The sequence below is a fragment of the Dendrobium catenatum genome, unplaced genomic scaffold, assembly GCF_001605985.2.
Source record: "Dendrobium catenatum unplaced genomic scaffold, ASM160598v2 fragScaff_scaffold_1516, whole genome shotgun sequence".
In the NCBI taxonomy this organism is placed as follows: domain Eukaryota; kingdom Viridiplantae; phylum Streptophyta; class Magnoliopsida; order Asparagales; family Orchidaceae; genus Dendrobium; species Dendrobium catenatum.
In genome coordinates, this window is record NW_021319978.1 from 1 (window position 1) to 14789 (window position 14789).

Sequence of the window (14789 nt, forward strand, 5' to 3'; positions counted from 1 at the left end):
ACAAAAGCCATAAAAATAGATTTGCAACACTTCTATGGTCCTACAAATCCCTATTGATCGTCTGCCCCTGGAGCAATCGACAAACATCACCGGAACGCTAACTTCGAGATCAGTTCTTCAGTTTCCTAAAGAACGACTTGACTTGCAATTTTCAGCAACGTCTGATTTGAAGGGCAAGGGCTTATTAGATCCTTCATCTTCTGACCTAGGAGGTTATGATGCTAATAGGATTGAAGATCTCCCTGATTCTTCAAATTTAATGTTTGGGACACTAGATCGAGATATCCTTGTTTCCCAGAAATCTGCAAATCCGGGTGATATTGTTTCATTGGAAGACAAGCATGTTGAAGATATGAAGAACCCGAAGACTTCTTTTGTCAACGCTTGGTCAAGACCTCAACGCATCAAGATCAATTTTGATCCCAATTCCACCCTCATGTCTTCAGACGGGTTAGCAGTCAAACTAAACACCAAATTGGAAATCACCAATTCTAAAATTCTTCAGAATTCTATTGTGCTGAAGGTACTAGGAAAGAATATTCCATTCTCTATTTGCAGTAGTGAGCTACGCAAACAATGTAATAGGTTTGGTAACTTTCATCTAACTTCCTTAGGGATGAATTGGATTCTATGTTCTTTTAAGACTACCACTGCTATGGACGAAGTCTTAAGCGGAGGACCTTGGTACATTGGTGGACACATAATTGGGCTAGATAAATGGTCACCATCTTTTTCGCCGCTCTCTTTGAAAGGCTTAACATCACCTGTCTGGGTTCGCTTCCCTCGCTTGCCTTTCATTGTTGGGATGAAACCAACATAGCCATGATAGCTTCAAGAATTGGCACACCATTGTTCTTTGATGGTAATTCCTTTAGTTGGAGCAAAAAGGAATTCACAAGGGTCTGTGTGCGCTTAAATCTGGAAAACAAATTACCTTCGAGTATATGGGTTGATGGCTTAGGTGGAAGATTTTTTCAAAAAGTTGAATACAAAAAACTGTCCTCATTCTGCTTCAATTGTGCTAAAATTGGGCATCTGAATTCGGTTTGCCCAGATCTCCTCCGTGCAACTGGAACCAGTAAATCACCGGCTGAAGTTACAAATGAAGAGTCCCACCAAGCTGATCAAAGTGAATATGGACCTTGGATGCACGTCAAATTCAAGAAGAGATTGAGACAGTTGAGGAACCGTGGGGCATCTTTGAGAAATGACGGTAAGACTGCGGGCACCTCAGACAATACTAACCATCTTGATCCAGGCATCTCTATTCCAATCAATACTGATGATCTCCCACATCAGAGTATTGCAGCTCGAACGGATTTGAAATTGACTAGGAGTTCTGACATTCTGGATGACATAATGGAAAAAACTAGCAGGGATTCCAATCCCCCTCTTCCATCTAAAACTGTCACTGTAGCAGAATTACAAATTTCAAATAGCTTTGGGATTCTTGATGATATATCCGACTCAAACACTGAGGAAAAATTGGGAAGGCAATCTATTTCCAATATGGATAAAGCTATAGATGGGAAAAATGGAACTCACTTGCTGTCTTGTGTTACTGAGCAAGCAACTGATTCCATCATCATTCCCAATTGCCTGAAGACACTGGAATGTTCCGAAATTGATTAGAATGGTTCTGATACTCTTTTGTCGGCTGATGTACCCATCGACACCTTTGAGGAGCTGATAGGAATTCCACTAGACAGTAATGCTGAAGTTTCAAATTAAAAATCAGTAAAACAGAAAGCCAAGCCTCAATTAAAATTCTTGGGTCTCGTTGAACCTATCTCTAGAAAGAGAAAGGTGGAAGGGAAACTCAGAAAGAAAGGCGGGGACTCTTCCCCTTTAGTTAATTAATATCTTCCTTAATCTTCTGGAACTGTAGAGGGGTCAAGAAGAAAGAGACTGCCCTCTACCTTAGAGAAGTGGTTAGAGATAATTCAGTTTTCTTTGTTGGTTTGGCTGAAACCAAAGTCTCCATGATTAGTAAGACTGATGTTGGTCGTATCATTGGCAATAGCTGGGATTTCTTTCACCAACCTGCAGTTGGAACTGTAGGAGGTATTATGATTATGTGGGATGGCAATTTGACTAGCTTTACTGTGATTGAACATACCTCACAGGTTGTCTTCGGCGCTTTGACTACACCAAACAAAGGCCTATGGCATGTTGCCATGGTGTATGGTCATAAGGACTTCCAAGTCAGACGTGATCTTTGGAATTGTCTTGACAAGGTTATGATGTCTGATGTACCCACGATTGTGGGAGGAGACTTCAACTGCCTCCTTTCTACTGAAGATAAAAGAGGTGGCAAACGATTTAAAATGACTAAAGGAACTGAAGAAATGAAATCTTTTATGGTAAATCAAGACCTTCATGACTTAAGCATTGTTGGTCCTAAATACACTTGGTGCAATAATAAGCACAGAATTACTAGAATTTGGGAACGGCTAGATCGCTGTTTATTAAATTCACCTTCTTTACAGTTGGTTCCATCTGCTCATGCCAAGCACCTTCCATGAATTGCTTCAGACCACTGTCCAGTGGCTTTTAAGCTGGACGACACTATGCATTCGCATCCTAAAACCTTCAATTTTGAAGATACATGGAGATCCTATCCTGTTACCAAAGGCATTGTAGCTAAAGCATGGAATAAGCATGATTATGGTGATGACTCAGAGATCCTTAACATAAAAATCAAGAGAACTTTGAAATCCCTTTTTTTCTGGAATAGAAACAAATGCAAAAGCTTAAATTAGCTAAAAGATGAACTGCAGAATGATATTATCAAATTGAAACTGCAAGAAGATGAGGCGGGTGGTCTCAGTCCTGAAGATCTTGACACGCTATGCAGTAATGTTAAAGAGTATAACGTCACTCTAGTTAGACTCTCTACATGGTGGAATCAGCGCGCCAAAGCCAAATGGAACGAAGATGGCGATACTAACTCTAGATTTTATCATACCTATTCGACGGCTAGGAAGAATGGCAAGTGGATCAGACAAATTAAGGATGAGAACAATACCACGGTGGATGATTTGGACAAAATTGAATAAGTTTTTTTAAAGTTCTTTGAAGACAAATGGAAGCCAAGAAGCTGCAATATCCAGAACTGGCCTGAAATTGAACACAACCAGAAACTTGATACTGCAGATATCGATTGCCTTAATTCAGGATTTTCAGAAACTGAGTTCTTTAATGTCGTCTCCCAGCTAGGCTCAAACAAATCTCCGGGATTAGATGGCTCAACTTCTTCGTTCTTCAAATTCTATTGGGACATTATTAAAGATACTACTTGGAGAGCTATCAATCATTTTTTCACCACTGGACGCATGAACGGAGCTTGGAAAGACACCTTGATCGTTCTTATTCCCAAGATCAATAATCTGGTAACTCCCTCCAATTTTCTTCCTATATGTCTTTGTCAAACTATCTACAAAATTGCTACTTCTATAATAGTTAATATACTCAAAATCTTCATTCCTAAACTCATCACCGAGGAGCAAGTTACATATGTTCCGGGTAGATCTATGTCAGATCACTGCCTCTTGGCTCTTGAAATTTGTAATAAATTCAGGATCTCTAAAAATAAGAAAGGCTTAATGGCGATCAAGCTTGACATGGCCCAAGCTTTTGACAGTATGTGTTGGAAGACATTGGAGAATGTCCTTCACTGGTTTGGATTCCCGGGAAGTTTTTCCAACCTTATTCTAGAATGTGTCACAGGAGTTCGGTTCTCTATTCTCCTGAATGGTAAAGGAACAAGATGGATTGAAGCCAAGAGTGGCTTTAGACAAGGTTACCCCATGTCACCTTACCTTTTTATTATGTTCTCTCAGCTTCTGTCTAGCTTAATTCAGCAAAGAGGTCTTCAAATTTGCATCCAAACGTCGAATAGAGCTCCTAGAATCACTCATTTGCTTTATGCTAATGATGTTCTGTTGTTTGGCAAAGCCTCCGACTCTCAGCTTCGTGTAATGATGAATTTAATCAAAGAATATTGTGGATGGACTGGGAAAGGTGTAAACCAAAGCAAATCACAGATTATCTTTGGGAGTTCTACTAACCAATCTCTGAAACGTAAGATTGGTAAAAAAACTGGATTTAAGATTGTCAAGGAATTTCACTATTTTGGCATTAAAATTGCTTTGAGAAGGCTGGCAAAGAATTACTATCAATTTGTCATTAATCATGCTTTAAATAAACTCAACTCTTGGGGAGCTCGGTTCCTCTCTATGGCTGGTAGACTAATTCTAGCAAAATCATCCCTGCTTTCGCTTCCAACCTTTGTCTCTACTCACTCTTTAATCACAAAGAAAATTCTTTATGATTTGGACCGCATCTGCCGCGACTTCATTTGGCATCAGAACAAAGATAACAAGGGACTACGTTACATCGCTTTGGATGACCTGTGCACACCGAGAAACCGTGGAGGTCTGGGTATGCATTCCTCAGTTAAAAGAGTTGGGCTTTTACGTGCCCGCTTAGCCTGGAGATTTTATCAAAATCCTTCCTCTCTTTTGTTCAAATGCTTGACTGCTAAACAAGCTTCGAATATTTGGAATGGTAAGTCAAAACAGGGACAATCCGCTGCCAGATCCATAATCTCCAATGGAGTTTCATTCCTCAAGCCTATCATCAGATGGAAAATTTCCAATGGTGCTAACATTAACATGATGGATGATATTTGGCTTTTTGATAAAAATTTTAATAAATGGCCAATGCTAGCTGATTGTATTGGTTTGGAAAATCTTACATTACAGAATTTTCTCACGGACGGTCACTGGAATTATATTGAACTCAACCGTTACTTCAATCCATATTTAGTTAACCTCATTGTTACACATTGTATCATTCAAAATGATGACAATGGCAGTATGGAGCTTCTTTACCAACATTCAGGTAAATCAATCACTTCGTTGGCTTATGCTGAAGTGATTAAATTTCAGAATACCTTTGAAGATCATGGCTTTGCTATATGGCTACGTAAGTTGAAGCTTAAGCCAAGGGTTGAACTTTTTTTGTGGCGTTTGAGCAGATTTTCCATTCCAACGAATGAGTTTTTGAAATACAGAAGGCTAACTACTAATGATCTTTGTGCTTATGGTTGTCTGGATATTGAAACCAGCGAACATATCTTAATTCATTGTAAGTCTCTAACTGAGATTCTGAATAAATTGATAGCTTGGGGATTCTACATTCCATTATTTATCTCTCTTGAAGATTGCTTCCAACAACTTAAAATACTTTCCTGTAAAAGATCTGATACTGTTAGGCTTTACGGCACGGCAGTTTATTATTCCTGGAACCGCAGAAATGACAAAAAGCATTGCAATCCAGTTTCCCCTGTTTCTGTGATTGCTGCAAATGTGATCTTTGCTACCACTAACAAGTTCCAATTTCTAGTTAACTGAGATGTTAACCTCCTAAGGGAGTCCGGTGCTACTTGGCATCCCCCACCACTAGATTGGATCAAATTTAACGTTGATGCATCACTCCTGAACTCTAGCTTAGCAAGCATTGGCGGTGCAGCAAGGGATTCTAAATGAAATTTATTACTTGCATTTGGGAAGAAGAGATTACATTGGGATATCAATCAACTAGAATTGGAAGCAGTTTATGCTCTGAAGGATTACATCCAGGATTGGAAACTTAACTGTAAAGGACTGATTATAGAGGGAGATAACTACAATGTTATCAATTTTTTACATAACTCTGTCGTGAAGAATACCGCTGCTGGTCAAGACACCGAGAAGCTCTACTTCTTACACGACTTCAATAAGGTGATTTTTCAACATACTGATAGGAATGGTAATAAAGTTGCTGATTTATGCGCAACTCTTGCATTGAAGAACGATTTCTATTTTGATTCTATTTCTTTTACTGATATTCCTTCTTCCCTATCATGTCTTTTGAAGAAGGAATATGAGGCTTCTTTTCTTTGAACTTGTTGTAACTTTTTTCCTTTAGTCATTAATGCATCTTTGCAATCTTCAAAAAAAAAAAAAAAAAGATAAGCATGGATAAAAGTTGAAATAAAGGCCAACTAGGTTGAAGCAAAAAGATTCATTACTTGAAAGTGGATATTATCTTGCTGAAATATCCTAGAGGGAATGATTTTTGGAGGAAAAAACCTTTTGATGGAATCCTCATTTATGCTAGAGATAAATTTTTTGTCTCCACCTCTAGATGATGAACCCATAGAAACTCTACACGCTTGCTAGAACTTGCCATTTCTAAGTTGAGAAGGATTCAAGGAGGATGTTGAAGTGAAAGAAAATGAATTCTAATGCTCCCCTATTTAAAGAAAAATGATCCTTTATACAATACAAAACTCAATTCGTACATACAATTATGAGATCTTACAGGACAAAAATCTTTTTGTATGGATGAACGAAAACATTCAAAATGAAATGACTTTTTATAAACACACAATTTACAAGGCATCCTTTCATATAGACTTTTTGACCATACAATCATACAGACGAACATGTGTTCGTCTGAAATGATCAATTAATTAAGATCATTTTAATGATGGTTAGGTTTTTTCCCACAGAGAATGACATGTGGTTCTTTATTTTGTACGTACAATCCATTATAATAATTTATTCTACACGGATAACCATCTAAATATGTATAGATGAATGAATACAATGCACATGAGATGATACTAGTATGGTACAATAAAATCTATGTTAGAATATCAAAACTTTATGCATTCTGTCTAAACAACAATTGACATGCCACAAAATTCATACATGACGAAAGTAATTTCATATAGTATGAATAAAATAATTTGAAAATTCAGCACAACAAATCAAAAATAGAACTTTTGATATGTGATACATTTCCAAATCAAACAAAACAAAAAAAAAAAACAAAACAAAAATTTGAAAAAACACACACAAAAAAATATTAACAACCAAAAATAGAAAATACACATGGAAACATATCATGTTTACATAAGAATTTATCTTTGCATTAAGATCGATCAAACCTAAGCTTGTTCTTAATGTACTAAAAGTATCACAGTCTAGAAGTTTTGTAAAAATATATGCAAGTTAATTTTCAGTTGAAACATGGTTCAATTTAATTTCTCCTTTGGATATATGATCCCTAATGAAATCATACCATATATCTATATGTTTACTTCTAGAATATTGAATAGGATTTTTTAAAATTAAAATGGTAGTAGTGTTATCACAAAAATTGGAATTATGCCTATTATAAATCTTAAATCAAGCAACAGTTATTTTAACCAAAGAACTTGTGTCACACAACTTCCTAAGGAAACTTATTCATCTTTAGTAGTAAATAGGTCTACAAAATTCTATTTACTACTAGACCAATAAACTAAAGAATTTCTGATAAATTGATAAGTTCTATATGTACACTTTCAATCAACCATACAACCTATAAAGTATGAGCTAAATATCCAACAATTTCAAATAAAGAATTGTACTTAGGATAAAAAATCCATAAGTTTTGAGTCCCCAAGAGACATCTCAAAAACTTTTTTACTGCTATCAAATACGATTCTTTTAGATCTAATTAATATCTAGCACATAAATAAACATAAAACATAATATATGATCTACTAGCTGTCAAATAAAGCAAAGATCCAAAAATTCCTCTAAATTTCTTTTGATCAACAAATTTTCCCTTTGGGTCTTTATCCAACTGAACTGAGAACTCATAGGTGTACTAAATGGTTTAGCATTATCCATTTCATACTTCTTGAGGATATTCTTAACATATGTTGCCTGAGTAAGAAATGTTCCCTCCTTAATCTACTTAATGCTAAAAATAAGAAAATAACTAATATCTCCTATTAAGCTCATTTAAAATTCACTACTCATTTTTTAGAAAAATCATCACAAAAATTTTTATTTGTAGATCCAAAAATGTTATTATCTACATAAATTTAAATAATGAGTATATCGTCTTCAAATTTCTTTAAAAAGAGAGTTGTGTTTACACTTCCCTTTTCAAAAGATCTCTTAAGTAAGAAAGTGCTTAACCTCTCATATAAGGCCCTAAGTGCCTATTTCAATTTGTATAATGCCTTTTTTAATTTAAAAACATAACTTGGGAATTTTCAATTTTTAAAGCCTGGAGATTGTTATACATCCTATTGAATTACCCCATTCAAAAAGGCACTTTTGACATCCATTTGATACAATTTAAACCCTCTAAAATTGGCAAAAACTAGGAAAACCCTAATTTACTTCAAGGCTCACTACAGCTCCTCAAAATCAATTCCTTCCATTTAAAAATACCCGTTAGCCATCAATCTAGCCTTACTTCTAACAACAACTCATGAGTCATTCATTTTAATTTCAAATACCCACTTAGTTTGAATTACACTTTAATCCTCTGGCCTTATAATTAATTCCCAAAAATCATTTCAAACTGATTTAATTCTACTTTTGTTACCAAAATAAAAAAATTTATCTGAAAGTGCTTAATTTTCATTAGTGGGTGCTATCATTGAAATAAAGATATAATGATTGACTTCTTTGCTAAGTCCATAACTAGTCCTAAAACCCTCACTAGGTTCACCTAAAATAATTTCCTTGGGTGATTTCTAGAAAATTTCAAGTCTCTAGGCAAAGGGTTTTCTATCTCCAAATTTTCTTCCAGATTAATCTTCTCAATTTTTTGGGAGTTATTTTCTAAATCATCCTCTTTCTAACATGGCTCTTCCAAAATACCATATTCATAAAATCTAACATGTGTGGTCTTCTCAACTATCAAAGTTCTGTTGTTAAATACTCTATATGATTTTCTAACACTAGAGTATCCAAGAAAAATTCTTTCAGTTGATTTTGGATCAAAATTTCCTAAAGAAGATTTTCTATTATTATGTATGAATATCTTACATCAAAAAACATATAAATGTGACAAATTTTGTGTTCTCCCCTTAAGAAGCTCATATGGTGTTTTGTTTAATTTTGATCTAATGTTGACCTTATTGAAAATATAACATGCAATACTAACCGCTTCAGCCCAAAAAATATTTAGGAAGTGAATATTCTAACAATATGGTTCTAGCAGTTTCAATTAATGTTTCGTTCTTTCTTTCGACTACCCCATTCTCATGAGGGGTTCTATGTGAAGAGAAATTATGATCAATTCCTCATCCTTTACAAAAAATATTAATTTTTTTTATTTTCAAATTCACCTCTGTGATCACTTTGAATTTTTAGAATTTTATTTCCTAGTTTCCTCTAAATCCAAGTTGAAAATTTTCAAAATTCCTTAAACAATTCATTCTTATGAAATAAAAATTTAACCCACATGAATCTTGCGAAATTGTCAACTATCACAACTTTGTATACCTTTCCTCTTAGACTTATAGTGCTAACCGGTCCAAATACATCCATATGTATAATCTCTAATAATTCACTAGTTCTAAGATCCTAATTTGAATGAAATGATGACTTCACATGTTTTCCTAGTTGATATACATCGCAGAGGTGATCCTCAGTAAAGTCTAATTTTGGTATACTTATATCCAAATATTTTTGGGTAATTTTCCTTTTGTTTTTCATGCTAGCATGACAGATTCTCCTAAGACATAACTATGATTTGTAAGAAATTATTTTATACAAAAAAAATTAGGAGCTTTAATTCATTCAAATCTAGCATATAAACATTGTTTACCCTAATTTCATGCAATACACCATTTCCATTTAGGCTTAATATGCAACTAGTGGGAAAAAATTTAATGCTATACCCTATACCACATAGGTGTCTAATACTTAACAAATTATGTTTTAATACTTCAACAAGTAATACATTTTCTATGAAATTTTTTTGTAAATTTTCGTTCATACTTGTTCCAACCACTTTCCTAGTTGTGTTATCTCCTATTATAACCTTGCCTCCATTCTTGGCTTCCAATGATATGAATTGTTTAGTGTCTCCGGTCATATGCTTCAAACAACTACTATTTAGGTACCAAATTCTCTCATGAGATTTTGTATGAGAGTGTGCATTCAAAATAATCAAATGTTAGTCTTAGGAACCAAAACTTGTTTGGGTTATCTTTTTGCAAAATAAAAGCAGATGCATGTATGATATGACTTGGATTATGAATCTTAGGTCTCCACACTAAATGAGTTTTTCTATCAAAAGTACAAGTATGTGAAATATTTCTAATCATCCGACATGTAAAACATTTATTTCTAAGAAATAGTTTTTTCTCAATCTTCAAAAATAAATTCGTTTATTCCTGGGTTTCAAAATTTTGGGCTTCAAAATAGGATTAGTACAATCTTCAAGTATTGGGGGTTTCCTATTTTCCTCAAAAACTTTTACTTTCAAATGAAGAAATATGTTTTCATCTTCTAACTCATTAATATCATATTTAAGACAGTGCTCTCTATTTTCAGATTCATCCCTAAAATCCATAATTTTTTTTCCAATTTAGTATTGGTTGATTTTAAAAGATCATTTTGTTTATTTAAATCATTGAATTCATTAAGTAATCATGTGTGGTTGTTATCTATCAGTCCATGATCTTTCTTAAGAATTTCATGCTCTTTTTGTAATTCTTGCAATTCTAGGTTCAATCTAGCATACATTTTTTTAAGTTTTCTATATGTTGTATGTATTATTTCAGAAACTTCAAGTAATTCAGTATAGTTTAAGTCACATACCTCTTCTTGATCTTACTGATCAAGATTATCAGTTATTAAACACAGGTTGGTGACTTCCTCCTCCTTTTCTATTACTAATAAATCCGAAGCTGAGTTCACCCAAAAAGCTTTTTAAAACATCTTCTTTCTCTTTCTCACATTCACTTTCTCCTCCACCTTCACCTTGATAAGAGTGGCTTTGTGATTGGGGCAATCCATATTTTACATGTCTAGGTTTCCTGCATTCGTAGCAAATAACATCATTAGAAACCTTAAGATTTTTATGGAACTTACCTCTATCTCACTGTTGGCGTCTCCTCTGATTCCTTTTAAAAAACTTTTGAATTACCTTATCATTAAGTCAATATCATCCTCAGTCTCAAGTTTAGACTTATCACTCTATGAGTCATCCATTTTTAGCTCTATGTTTTTCTCCTTTCTCTGTTCACCTGCATCAATCTTCCTTTAACTCACTCCTTACTCGTATGTAATTAGTGATGTAAGAAGATTATCTATAGAGTAAACATTTAAATTCTTAGACTCTGTATTTGTAGTTATTTTAGCATCACAAGAAGTAAGCAAATAACTAAGAATTTTATTAACCATTTCAGCATTCATTAGTTCCCTACCTAATATATACAAAGAAGTGACTATTTGAGTAAATCTTGTGTACATGTCAGAAATAGATTAATTTGGTTTTATGCAAAATAATTCATAGTCATATAATAAGATATTTAATCTAGATTACTTTACTTTTTAGTCCCTTCATAAGCAATACGAAGTCTATCCCAAATGTCCTTTCCAATTTGAAAGTGGAAACCCATATGTAATCTTCTAACTTAAGTGCTCAAAAGAAATTGTTTAAGCATTTAGCATTTAGTTGTGCTAAGTAACATTCTTCTACAGTCTAGTTAGCAAGAGGTATTTTGATTATAATGCCACCTACAAGTCTAGTTGTCCTAGTAGACCCTTCTTTAACGAAAATCCACACAGGATAATCAAGTGACTAAAGAAAAGTTGACATGCATGTTTTCCAAAAATTGAAAGGGATGTTATTAAATAATGGAGGACTAGTGATAAAAACCTTTTAGGTGTATTTAGGTCTCTAGAAGTAGCCATTCTTTGTTATAAAAAAAGTAGTCTTATCTTATGATTTTAAAACAAAGCTCTTATACTATATGTTGATTTTGGTATATGTTGTTAAAGCTAAGCTATTGTCCCAAGGCTAACTAAGACGGGGGGTTAAATGGTAATTTAAAAATCTATCTTAGAATTTTAAATAGAAAACCTTTTAATCTTTTTAGCAATTTAATTTTAATTTGAAAATAAGCTTTTCAACTATAGTAATTAAAATGCAAAGAAAAATGTGGAAATTAAAAGACAAAAAGATTTATAATGGTTCGGTCAAACACGACCTTCATCCACTCCTTAAAGACTCCATCTTCAGGTATTGCACTATTACGAAAGTGACTCTCCTTTTTTCTCCACAGCAAGGCAGAAAAGCTTTTACAAACCTCTCTTCCACCAATCCCTAGTGTAGTAGAAAACCATTGTCATTTCATACCTTTCAGACTCTCTAAGTGTCGATGGTGTACCGTCATCCTTTAACACCTTCCAAGTGTTAATAAAATATCATGGTATGTTCACCCCCTCCAAGTGTCAGTAGAGTACCGGATGTTCTTCAAAGAACTTCTCACAAGCAACTAGAAAGAAGAAAATAAGAGTGATAACCAAATACACAAAGAGATTCTTACCTTTAAGTAACCTTGTGAATCCTTCACACTCCACTTGCAATAAATCTCTCTCGAACATGCACTCTTTGTTTTTCCCTTAAAAAATCACAAAAAAATAACCCTTTTCACATTAGTTTTAAAGGATCTTTTATATGAACAACACAAAAAACCATCCAGAAAAATGAAAATTTCTATTTTAACTGTGTACGATCATACCATACCATCGTATGTTTGTACGTACAAAAAGTTTAAAAACTATTACATTTGAACCTATTGTGAATCAGTATGAAATGTATTTGTACATGATGATCATCCAGTAAAAACCATCTTCGTATTGTATGAACATTTAGAAAATTTTTCATCTTCATTGGGATGAAGAGGAACCTCAAAATTTTTTACTCTAAATGGTGTACATACGATGAGGACAAACTTATGGCATGATCAATTCAAAAATTTTCAAGTTCATCAGGACAAAAAGGAACCCATCAAACACGTAAACTTGATGGCGTATATACGATGATGACATCGTATGTTACAAATCATTCAAAAAATTTTAAGTTCATCCGGATGAATAGGGACCCGTCCAACTCATACCCTGGATGGCGTACGCACGATGATGACATCATATGGTATGAACCATTTAAAAAATTTTCAAGTTCAACTGGATGAAAAGGTACTCATCCAACTCAAACACTAGACGACATACGTACGACGACGACATTGTATGATACTAACCATTCAAAAAATTTTCATGTTCATTTGAAAAAAAAGGGACTCATCCAACTCATACACAATATGGCGTAAGTATGACGATGACATCAAATAGTATGAACCATTGACAAAAAAATTTAAATCATCTGGACTAAAAAGGGACCCATCCATTTTGTACATTGGATAGCGTATATACGAATGAGATATCGTATAGCATTATCCGTACTTAGAAAAAATTTCTACCTTATGTCGTTTGACTGCTCGTAGGGGAAAATAACTGAACAAATCATCCCATATGAAATAACCTCATATAGTACGATCAGTTTAAAAACTATTGATGTTAAACTATCATCTGCTGTGAGTGTGCACAGTTACTCAATTACAATCACACACTCTCACAATCAATAAAATGAAAAATACATACTTAATTTACAATAAACCCTAGATTGATTTGATTTAAATTCTATAATAATCTGGAGTATTATTTCCTTAAAATGTTAGTACACACAAATAACAAAATAATGCATCATAAATATGTTAGGAGAAGTTATAATGAAAGCAATAATATTTGGAATCATAAAAAATATACATATTGCAATAATATTAACAATCAAATAACTAAGTTACAACTATCTTAACACTTGTAATTCTAGAATTTCCTTTTAAGATTCTCCTTGAAATCATACAAATTCTTGTGCTTTGCTTTACTCTAAAAGAATAAAGCCTTCATAGCTCTTCTAAGCTTGTTATTAAGACTTTCCATGAAGCTTCTCTAAAAATATTTCTTCCATGAGTGAAAATTAATTGCATAAGTAGTGCATATATTGCCCATACATCCTTGAACATGACTATTCATTTTCTACAGAATTAGGGGAGAAAATTCTCAGCATAATGGGATAATGGTCCATAGCCAATCTAAAAAGATGCCTCACAATCAGTATCTTAATAGCTTCTAAAGAAGCAGAGGTAAGAATACATTGATCCAATCTTACCAATATTGGAGCTCCACCAATTTTGTTTGTTACACCAAGTATATTTAAGGCAAGCTATTCCTATTTCATTAAAGTCACAATTCTTCATAAAAGAATACATATCTTGAGACCCTTGAGAAAGAACAAACTTCTTACCACCTCTTTTGTCCTCCTAAGAAAATATACAATTGAAGTCACTTCCCACAACAACTGGAATTAGTTTACCTAAAAGCATCTCCAAGCTGCTCCATAAACTTCTCCTCTTGAAACAAACTCTACTCCCATAGACCGTGGCTACCAACCACTCCACTTTATTAGCAATATTAAGCTCACCCACCATGAATTTAAAATTTTGCTTCTTTAATTGAAAAGGAAGAAATTTCTGACCTCCAGCAAGTCATGATGCCACGAGATAACCAATCCAAGGAAAAATGAAAAAAATCCCAGTTTTTCCCAATTAAAATATTGAATTTCAAAGAATCAATTGAAGAGATTTTTTTTTCAACCAAGCCAACAAATAAAGTGTAATAATCTTTCACAATCTTCCTCCAAATACCAAAAGGTTTTAACTTTCCTAACCCCTCTACAATTCCAAAAAATAATTTATATCATTTAAGGTTAATAGTGGGATTACTCCAACTAAATTTCTCTTCAATAATTCACTTTTCCTTCTAAGAAATGGAAAGTTATTTTTTTCAGGTGATCGAAGCTATTTTTGAAGTTTAAAC

The 14789-nt window shown here is 33.7% G+C and overlaps 1 protein-coding gene across 1 annotated transcript in view; it reads left to right on the forward strand.

The window, feature by feature from the left end:
• The first annotated feature begins 1982 nt into the window (after positions 1–1982).
• Positions 1983–14789, forward strand: part of LOC110114731 — a 33047-nt gene continuing 20240 nt past the window's right edge. Inside the window, exons 1-4 of the mRNA XM_028700410.1 lie at positions 1983–2363; positions 2763–2991; positions 3082–5372; positions 5730–5786. Coding sequence (XP_028556243.1) covers positions 1983–2363; positions 2763–2991; positions 3082–5372; positions 5730–5786 — 2958 coding nt within the window. The remainder of the gene's footprint in view (positions 2364–2762; positions 2992–3081; positions 5373–5729; positions 5787–14789) is intronic.